The 10,113-nt window shown below is 45.3% G+C and overlaps 1 protein-coding gene across 1 annotated transcript; it reads right to left on the bottom strand.

Annotated features, from left to right (window-relative positions):
• Positions 1 to 1,163: 1,163 nt before the first annotated feature.
• neff1 (neuronal intermediate filament family member 1) lies at positions 1,164 to 8,832 on the bottom strand. The gene is made up of 4 exons (XM_086313381.1): positions 7,946 to 8,832; positions 5,871 to 6,188; positions 5,552 to 5,676; positions 1,164 to 3,053 (listed from the first exon to the last, which is right to left on the bottom strand). Exons 1-4 carry the CDS (start codon positions 8,687 to 8,689, stop codon positions 2,693 to 2,695), a joined length of 1,548 nt encoding a protein of 515 aa, XP_086169507.1. The 5' UTR covers positions 8,690 to 8,832; the 3' UTR covers positions 1,164 to 2,692.
• Positions 8,833 to 10,113: the final 1,281 nt, after the last annotated feature.

The raw sequence follows: 10,113 nt of genomic DNA, 5'->3' as shown, positions 1-10,113 counted from the left end.
TTCGTTTAAAGGAGACTCTTACCCAGTGGCAGGGGGGTCGTTGATCATCATATCGGTAGCATCTTTTCCAGTGAGTGGAATTATCATATTTCATTACTTCAAATAACCTTTTCAGCAGCATAATTTGTCACTGTCAGCTTTAGCAGTAAGCACTGTACATATATATAGATTCCAGACATTAATTTTACTCCTTATATACATTTTAAATACAAACTTCTTCAAATAAGTTTGAATCCATGGTTGCCACTGAATGAATAAGATTTAAGTAGTTTAATTAATTTGCTTTTGTTTAACTATTTTAACAAGAGCTATTTTGTTTATTTAGTTTTTCCTTTTTGAGTTAAAGAAACCATTTTTAAAAAAAATTCTGATTAATGTTGATTAACTGTTTCGTTGATTAAGTTATCTGCACCTATAAGTATGTCTTATGTGTATCTAGCACTTGTCCAATAATATTTTGGTACATGTGGATGTGTTGGAAAAAGTTTTGATGCTAAAACACTTTGGAGCTCTTAATTGCTTTATTTTTGTTCCATTTATCAGTATATTACTCAAGTTGTCTTTATCCTTTAAGGAGCAACAGAGCAAAGCTGTGACACCAAGAGTGCAGTGAGTACCTGATTTGTTAACTGTCACCATAGTAGTTTAGCTAGTATGCAGCAAGAAAACCTTTGAGGTGGCTATCAAGTTATCTTGCTGATTTTTTCTTCAATTTGATTCAGGTGAATTTTTATATAATCAAATTACAACAGTTGTCTTAATGCACTTTATTTATGAAGACCATCCAGTATTCTGGAAAACCCCAACAATCAAACAGTCCCTCATGAGCAAACACTTTGCAACAGCAGGAAGGGAAAGCTCCCTTTAAACAGGAAGAAACCTCGGTCAGAACCAGACTTAGGAAGGGAGAGAGAAATGAACCCACCCACCTGAAATTTCATGGCTTTAAAGGGTTAAACTCATATGTTGCTTTTATGTAATTTTTAAAACGTAAACAAGACTGTAACAAATTTTCTGTAATATGTATAACATGTTATAACTTCCTTATCTTCAACAGAAAAATGTTAGCAAGTTACCCAAATTAAATAAAACAAAATGTTAACTTCAGAACTACAGGCATGAATGTTTGTGTGCTTAGCTTTTAGTGAATAAAGAAGACACAGACGTGGTTAAATGCTTTTTGGTTAATAAATGTCTTTATTTGGCTTTGAGAGGAACATCACTGCATGAGAGAGCAGCACGTACAGTCACAGTTGTAAAGCAGAACGGTTTGGAAAGTGTCAGCACTCCTCTACTTCCCCAGAAACAAGTGAGCTGCAGGTGAAAACATGTTTCTTTTAACTTTCATTTATGATTAAGGCAATTCTTTTTTAATTGAACACACAACAAGCAAAAATCTACTCATCCAGCAGATACTCAAGCTCCGAGAATCAGGCCATGCATTCATATCCGTTGGTTGATTCATTTGTCAATAAAGAAATAATAAAAGCAAGGGAGAGAAATGATGAAGGACAGTGACAGAAGGTGATAGAAGAAGTTATGGGGAAAATAGCCCTTTTATGTGACTCTGTATACATAAACCATAAACCCAGGAGAATCTACTCTAACAGACACTTGCAGTCTTGGCTGAGGACTGTCAGCGTCAGCACCACCTGCCTGCTCCTAACACCTACACTCACCTTCACCTTGTTTCCTGTTTCAGCTACATGAAACCAAAGCACCACCATGTTTATGTGAGGGGAAAGAAAACAAGCTGGTGTGTGAGATGATCAGATAAAGTGTATGACAAATGATTCAATCAAAGGGAGGACTTATATTCCCAAAATATATACAGCAGCAATTGAAACTCTACATTTTCACACCCAGCGACTCTGAAGCAATCTACCTTTCCACCCATGTACATTTATGTTTTTCCAGGTTCCAGGTTTGCCAGTATTACTGTGCTATGCTGCAGTTAAGAAGGAGGGAGAAAATTAAAGGGGGTGAAATGAAGAACTAAGCAGCGGCTAATGGAAAGGAGAGGAAGCATTCACCTGCCGTGTGAAATGAGGAGTTGGGACTTCCAGTCAGGACAGAAAATTTCCTGCCTAACAGGGCGACATTCAGGAATGAGCTGGTGACGCTTCATTCAATGACAAAATCTTTAACTTACAGGAATCGCCAACTTTTAAATGTAAAAATCAAATAGCACCGTAAAGTTGGACTGGCTGTTTCACATGCTCCAGGATCTGTGCGTTTCTCTTTAAAAGTCTGTGTGCTGACAGGTTTTGATTGCTCTTACTGTGAATATTAATTACCAATGGCACGTTTGCTGTTGCTTGGTCAAAAGACGGATCATTCCCCTTTTCAGACTTGTGAAACTCGGTGGCATCGTGCTAGCTTCCTGCGCTTTTCTCTGTACTCCTGTGACGTAGAGTAGTGACAGCTACAGCAGATTTATGGAAGTGATTTGAACTCTTTTGCTACTGTAGTACTAGCTAGTCTAAATCTCCTTTTCCATCTAATAAAGATTGAACTAATCACTTACAGAGCAAACAGAGACTGAAAAACACAGGTGTGAGGCATCTGGATTGTGCAGATGTGTGTGTGTCTGTGTGTGTCTGTGTGAGATGATGTGAACATGAACAGATCCATAGGTGACTGATCGTGGAACGTGGAATGCGTTATTGATGACAGTGATGACAAAAGCAGTTTAGCTCTTGCTGTTCTTCCCGGTGGGGCTCTCCTTCTTCTTCTCCTCTTTCTCTTTTGGCTTCTCCTCCTCCTCTTCCTCCTCCTCCTCACCCTCTTCGCCCTCTTCTCCCTCCTCACCGTCCTCCTCTCCCTCCTCACCATCTTCTCCCTCCTCACCCTCCTCTTCTCCCTCCTCGTCCTCTTCCTTCTCCTCTTCTTCCGCTTCCTCTTGCTCCTCCTCTTCAGGCTTAGCTCCGGGCTTCCTGTAAGCGCCGAGAGTGTAGGTGCGGGCGGACATGTAGGAAAAGCCGGGATAGCCAGACTGGACCATTGCGCCGCCGACAGAGCTGAGGCGACACTCCTCGCCTTCCAGCAGCTTCCTGTGCAGATGGAGAAACAGAGGACAAAAGGTGACGTCACCGCCTACACTGGACGTGCTACTTTTAGATGCTCAGTGCAGTGATAGACACTCTGAAGGGATCTAATGTCACCGTGATATCAGATGAAGCACCTCTGCTGTCTGTTTTGGTGCTTTTGCAGTTTTACATCATCTTATTTCAGTTGGAAGTGTCTGACTTCTCTTAGTGAAAGCATTAAAATCACATTTTAGGAAAGTAGGTGAGGGAGCACTCCTCTCGTGTGACATGAAGCAAATGTCCCAGGATCATGTTGGGATGTGTTTAAGCTACAATTTCAATTCAACTATTTATATAGCTCCAAATCACAACAGTAGCTTGTATATTTTAAGGTAAAGACCCTATAATAATACAGAAGAAAAACCCAACCACCTCTATGGAGATAGTGGGAAGGAAAACGTCCCTTTTTACAAGAAGAAACCTTCAGTAGAACCAGACTCAGGGGGGCAGCGATTTGCCACCACCAACTGGGGGTGAGGGGACAAAAGACACACTGTGTAAGAGCACCACACTGAGATCATGCTTAGATTTTTCTTTTAAACAGACTATGATGCTGACCTCTTATCAGTCACTTTGAGAACCAGTCAATGAACGAAAGAGTAAATATATTGTTGAATGAAGCTCTTGATAAGTGACCACCAGCTAGCTGCATTGAAGCTTTTTTTGCCGACAAGTATTGTGTAACTTTTTTATGATTTCCATCCTATAGGTATCTGGAAATGGTGGAAAATAACACCAGTTGCTACAATGGTCATGTGCTGTAAAACTGAAAGAAAAATCAGCTAAGAGAGACACGTAGCTAAAGCTCCAGAGTGGCTGCTGTGTCCCATTTTGAAACTGCCACATCCAATCCTACAATAATTGCCTTTCATGCCAGAGTAAAAGTAGGATGACAACCTCTTTGTGACTAGGAAACATCACTTATTGCCTTGTACATTTTTCTACATTTCGTGACTGATTGGAAGTAGTTGTGTTTGCTCCTCAGAGGTTGCGTGTAGAACAAACTCATCCAATCAGTCTCTGGGTGTCCACCTACGACCGTGAAGTGATTGTACAGGTCACTTGGTGGTAGGTGACTTGTCTGCAAACAATTACAGTCTGATACAGCCTAAGTGCAATCACCCTCAGACAGATTGGCAAAGGTTTGCAAATAAGTGTTGTCTAATTTATAAACCCAGACAGATTGAGTGCAACTGGTTAGCAATGACTAAGATACAGATGCAAACTCATAGCAGACTTTATCTTGACACACCAAAGTCACTTGAAGACAGCAACTGAGTGCGAGTGGTTGCAGACCGGGTCTCAGCCTTTGAAGCAATGGTTTCATAGGCGAAGATCACAAGTTCACTTGGAACAGTAATTTTGTTTCTGCTGTGATCTGCAAACACTGTTTTTCCTAGTGTGGCAGGGTGTGGTTTGTCACTCAGCTGCAGGGGATGGGTGGAGCAGCGGGTTCAGGGTCTGGTGTCAGGGAAGGCTACTGGCAGATTCCTTTGTCTGCAGAGTCAAAGGAGAAAAAAACTCCCCTTCCCCTTCCGTATGCTTTGTACCAATTTGCCCTTCAGCGTGTTCGGACGCCCCGCCACCTTCCAGTGCCTCGGTGTACTGCGTCTGCACGCTGCATATCCTGCCACCTATTTGGATGACATCATCATCCACAGTGACACCTGGGCAGAGCATGTGCAGCAGGTGGCTGCAGTCTTGGAGTCCCTGAGCCCCTGCTCTACACGTCTAACTTTTCCCTCCCTTTTATTCTACACACTGATGCTTCAAACAGAGGGCTGGGTGCCATGTTATCCCAGCAGGTAAGGGTGGGGGAGGTTGATCACCCCGTCGTGTACATCAGCAGGAAACTGTCAGAACGGGAGGCCAACACAGTGGGCAGTGGTACATGGAGAAGGAGTTCCTGGCCATCCGGTGGGCGGTCGATTCTCTTCCTTATTACTTCTAGGGCCATCCATTCACCTTCTCTCCAGATCACACCCTGCTGCTGTGGCTCCATCGCATGAAGGATGCCAATGTCCAGATCACCCCCCACGGTTGTAACTGGCTCTCCAGCCTTATAAGTTCAAGGTAGTCCAAAGGCCAGGGGCACAGATGGTTGGAGGGATGGAGCAGCGAGTTTGTGGTGTGGTGTCAGGGGAGCCTGACCCACACGGCTGACCCCCATCATATAATCATGCCCTCTCTTTTGAGTAGGACACCGGGACCTACTGGTGTGCTGTGTGTGCTATCTATGCTGTGCTTGAGACATCAGCTGAAAAGCTGCACAACCAAAGGTGTGGCGATATGAAAACCCCCCACTGTAAATAAACATTGAACCTTCGGCAACGTTGTGTGCATCGGGTCCTTTGTCACACCTAGGTTTATAACATACTGTGCTATTATTATTGTATGTATGTTTTCAGCTTAGTTCCACCTGCCAAAATGATGACTGCTGTTCTGTTTGTAATATTACAGACCTGTACGCAGCAATCTCAATATCCAGTGCCATCTTAACATTCAGTAGGTCCTGGTATTCACGTAGATGACGAGACATTTCTCCTTTCGTACTACGCAGGGCACCTTCCAGCTGCTGAATGGTATCCTGTATGCACAAACAGACACATGCACATATTAGCCAGCATTAGCCTTATGTGACCTATGGCTTTTATTATTAACTCCTCAATTTTGTTAGCTACTTTTTGGTTGTTTTTGTCTGTAAATAATACGGTAAAGTCTTTTTTAAGGTTTCTAACAATTAGCTTAATAAAGGTATAAAAAATACAATTATTTACATACCTGCATCTCACCAATTTCATTGTTATGGCGATCTTCCATCTCTGCAATCTGCCTCTCCAGAGCTTCATTGTGGCCCCTGAGGGCCTCAATCTCCAGGGTCCGGGCCTGCACCTGTCTGCGGTATTCGCTCAGCTCCTCCTTGGAGTGCTTGATGGCATCTTGGTTGCGGGCAGCCGCCTCAGTCACACTGGTAAACTTGGAGCGGTACCATTCCTCTGCCTGGGATTGGTTCCTAGCTGACAGGCTCTCATACTGGGCCCTGATGTCCTTCAGGGCTGCAGCCAGGTCAGGTTTGCTGACATCCATCTCCACTGACACCTTGATTGAAAAAAGTAGAAAGTAAAAATTGTTTGTGTTTACTGTATATGTTGAGTTTACAACTGTAAATAAAATGTAGCATTTTTTTTAAATCACTCATCCTTATATTTAAGAGATGCACAATTATAAGCTGTGTACATTTCAAAAACCATTTTAGCTCACTGATTAAGAATTATAAGTTCATTTTGATCCCGATCAACCATATAATGTGGAACCATCATTTTCCACAAACACAGCTTGTTTGTTTGCTGGAAAAGTCTATGCTTTTAATTCTCAGTGGGTAAATCTTAGTGTTTCTCTGATTGGATGTCTGTTCTTTGAAAAGTGGTGACTGTAACAACAAACTGCTGAAATCACTGTCACCATGGATGACAAACAAAGCCATTCTAACTCTGGCTTAGCTATTAACCTGATGAAAATATCAGCGTGTCATTGTGAATTTCTTTTAAATACTGAATACTGTTAATGCATGTTAATGCGCTTGTGCTGCAGCTAAACTACCCTCTTCTCTAGCGCCGCAACATAAATGTTTAAGGTGAGCGGTGTGCTGATGAGCTGAGGTGGTGGACTGCGGCGCTGATGAATGGACTGCTGACTCAGACATCTCTGCTGCAGAAAGCTGTGCTGTCAATGGCTTTTATGGTACTCAAATTCCCCATAGGGGGGGAAATGAGAACCCCTGGAGAAATCTACCTAGCAACCACCAGTTCGTGACTAACTTAATAAGCACAAGCTCGCAAAGGACGTCGCTTCACATAAAGACAAGTTTCACGCAAATTTTCTTCTTTTTATCTTGCTCTGTCGACAGCGGGACATAAATAACATCCCAATAAACATGAAAATAACTCACTCTTGCGCATAAACTCGAGCTATGCGCGTCACACGTGGTTAGAACAAAGTGGGAAATGGTTTGAACCGCCATACTGCCCCATGAAGGCAGTTTATCACGTTAATATGTAACCTACACGAAACAAGCGCTAGAGTTTGTCCTGCCTGGGACGACCACACCCCTGCGCTATTTCTCCGCATTTTCTCCCCCCTCCGCCCCCTCTCCCCCCCTCTCTTTTAGGAAATGGTAGCAAGCTAACGGCGGGCCTTACAGTAGTTTACATGAACTTTATAGTTGACCTTGGTGCAAAGCAGGTAGCTTATCTCTCCGCTGTCGCACTTTCATAATGTCAGTCAGTTTTCTGGGCAATTCTCTACACGAAACGACCGAAAAACAGACACTTCAAAAACAGCTTTAAGTTGGCACGAGGGGGCGTGAGCACAGGAGCGCGCGGGACACCGCAGGGACGCTCGCGACTCTCCTGCTTTCAGAGCGGGAGGGAGGACAGCGCGTGGTGCTGAAACGGAACTGCAGTGCCATTAATTTTCATGTGCGCGCCGTTCAGCACGTCGAAGCGACGTAGAAAAGACGGCTGCCGACAGACTTTTACATCCTAACACATCTGTAGGTCACTGCTTTCCCGAACTACTCACAAAAATAAGAAAGAAAAAAGGGTTTGTTGTTGTGTTGAGTGCAACAAATCAACAACTTCCTCTGTTGTAGTTTGTTTGTGGCCACTAAGGTGATTATGAAGTGTAAAAACACTCAAGCCTGGAGACCACCTGTGTTCGTGGGTAACACTGTGTTTCTGGTGATATTCTGTGGCTTTAAAACTAGTGGTTAATCGCATTTCTGACCAGTTGACCGTCGGCGGGTGTAATCCTTGCGTGTCTACGGGCAGGCCGTCAGACCCCCGTGGGACGTGTACCTGTGTGGCCTGCAGTGAAGCCTGGAGCTCCTGCAGCTCCTCCTCGTGGACTTTCCTCAGGAAGGCGATCTCATCCAGGAGCGACTCCACTTTCTTCTCCAACTCCAGGCGCGCCAGGGTGGCGTCGTCGACGTCCTTCCGGTAGCCCTTCAGGGTGTTCTCCGCCTCCTCTCGCAGCCTGCTTTCTTCCTCGAACTTCTCCTTCATGCGCTCCAGGGTGTCGTTCATCTGCACGCAGTCCAGGTGCATCTGGCTCTTCTCGTGAGTCAGCTCCTCCACGCGCGCTCGCAGCTCGCGGATCTCCTGCTCGTAGAGCTCGTGCAGGCGAGAAGGCTCACTGTTGCGCTGGCGCAGCAGTGTGACCTCGGCCTCCAGGATTTTGTTTTGCTGCTCCAGGTTGTGCACCTTCTCGATGAAGGACACGAAGCGGTCGTTGAGGCCCTGCAGCTGCTCCTTCTCGTTGGTGCGGATGATCTTGAGCTCGTTGGTGACCGCGGTGGACTGGGTCAGGTCCACCGCGTGGTCCGGCATGGAGGAGAAGACCCGGCCGGGGGCCGCTGTCCGGCGGTAGGTGGTGGTGGAGGAGATCGCTGAGGGGGAACCATAGGTGCGGTGGCTGCTGCGGTATCCCGCGGAGTGCAGGCGGGACGGGCTGCTGCTACCCAGGCTGACGCGACCGGAGCGGGGGGCATCTCCAAAGATCTTCCGATAGGAGCTGCTGTAAATCTCGCTGGAGTAACTCATGGTTCCTTCACCTCGGTTGAATTGGGCCGATGCCTTTGCTTTGCACAGGGAAGTGTGTGTGTGTGGAGTTCACGAGTGTGACAGGATGAGTGTGTGTGTGAGAGAGAGAAAGTGAGATGCGAGTGATGTCTGCCCGGGACAGGTGCTTTTATAGGGAAGGCGCCGGCGCATCATTTGACGCAGCAACAACAGAAGACAAGGGGAAACCTGCAAGCTTTTGCAGAAAGCCTCCACCCTCTGGGGAGACACGAAGTCACTCATGCATCTCCTCCTTTCCGCCCTGCAGCTCCAGCTCAACAAAATCACACTCAACGACGAGCAGGTTTCTGCACGGTCTTTGCTGTCCGTGCCCGAACTGAGATCATTAAAATCTAACTTTTTCTTTTCAAGTTACCAACTACTGATCGCACTTAGTGCCACCCGGATAAACACATCGTAACACAAACACAGACACAGGTGTAATCTGAATTACAGCACATTCATTATGCACTTATCTATGGCGTTCACTGCAGTATTTTTTTTCCTGCGCTGTCGCAGCAGAATGGGAAATGGGATCGATGTATAGAGCTTTTCCCAGAGTGTGTTTTGGGGGTGCTGCAGTCTGCAGTCACCCCCCCGGCCACCGCAGTGTGGGAAGACGGGATAATATCATATTAGTGGCAAAAATATGCGTAAAGTGTGTATTTTTTACGCACTTTACGCACTTTACGGGGGGGGGGGGCTCCTATGTTTCAGTGCTGTTTAGAGCGGTCTCTAGCCTTGGTCCTGATCTAGGCTGGAGACAGAGGCGAAGGACCACGCCCCTGCAAAGTACAGGACACCCACCCGCGGGACCGCAGCCTCAACAGCTCCGAACACCACAGGAGGCGTCTCCAGTGCTGCTGCTCAAGCTGCCTGTCTGGAACAGATCCCAAGTGCAGACATCGCCGGGTCATCTTAAATCACCTTAAACTACTTTCCATTGGTCTCGTTTCCCCCACAAATTATTATCAAACAGGGGTCAGTGAAGAGTTGCCATTGTCTAAAGTTACCGAACAATGGTAACTGTGAGCAGAAATTGATATTTTATTTAGCTTTATGAATTTGATTGGATTTATTTATTTATCTGCAAATTTGGAAAACAGTGACTTTTAAATAGAACTATTTGCACTGTAGCAAATTATTGTCACATATCATCGGACTTGTTGTTTGGAATGCAAAATTCCTTTTTAATAAGTCACACTGATTTCAGTCAAACATTTCCAGAGTTGATGCACTGAATTAATCACACGTCATGAGTGACGAAACTTCTCGAATGCAGTTTTTTCCTGGGGGCAGCAGGGGGCGCCTACTCTGGCTGTAAAGGCTAGGCAGATTGTATAGATGTATATGAGAAAATGACCCTGAAGTACACTCTATTACCTCGATTGATGTCCACAAATGCT

This window comes from Aulonocara sp. 'chitande type north' Nkhata Bay, linkage group LG12 (assembly GCF_057382095.1).
Source record: "Aulonocara sp. 'chitande type north' Nkhata Bay isolate Kocher_YH1m ecotype deep benthic linkage group LG12, A_spYH_male_GT1.1, whole genome shotgun sequence".
NCBI lineage: Eukaryota > Metazoa > Chordata > Actinopteri > Cichliformes > Cichlidae > Aulonocara > Aulonocara sp. 'chitande type north' Nkhata Bay.
Note: the sequence above shows the minus strand (reverse complement) of the source record. Positions and strands in the feature narration are given on the sequence as shown.

Bases quoted from the DNA above. Each gene is read 5' to 3' on its own strand.
- neff1 (XM_086313381.1), bottom strand. From the start codon at position 8,689: ATGAGTTACTCCAGCGAGATTTACAGCAGCTCCTATCGGAAGATCTTT. The intron at 5,677-5,870 runs GTATGTAAATAA...TTGTGCATACAG, and splicing joins ATGAAATTGGTGAGATGCAG to GATACCATTCAGCAGCTGGA. The intron at 3,054-5,551 runs GTCTGTAATATT...CCATCTGCACAG, and splicing joins ATTGAGATTGCTGCGTACAG to GAAGCTGCTGGAAGGCGAGG.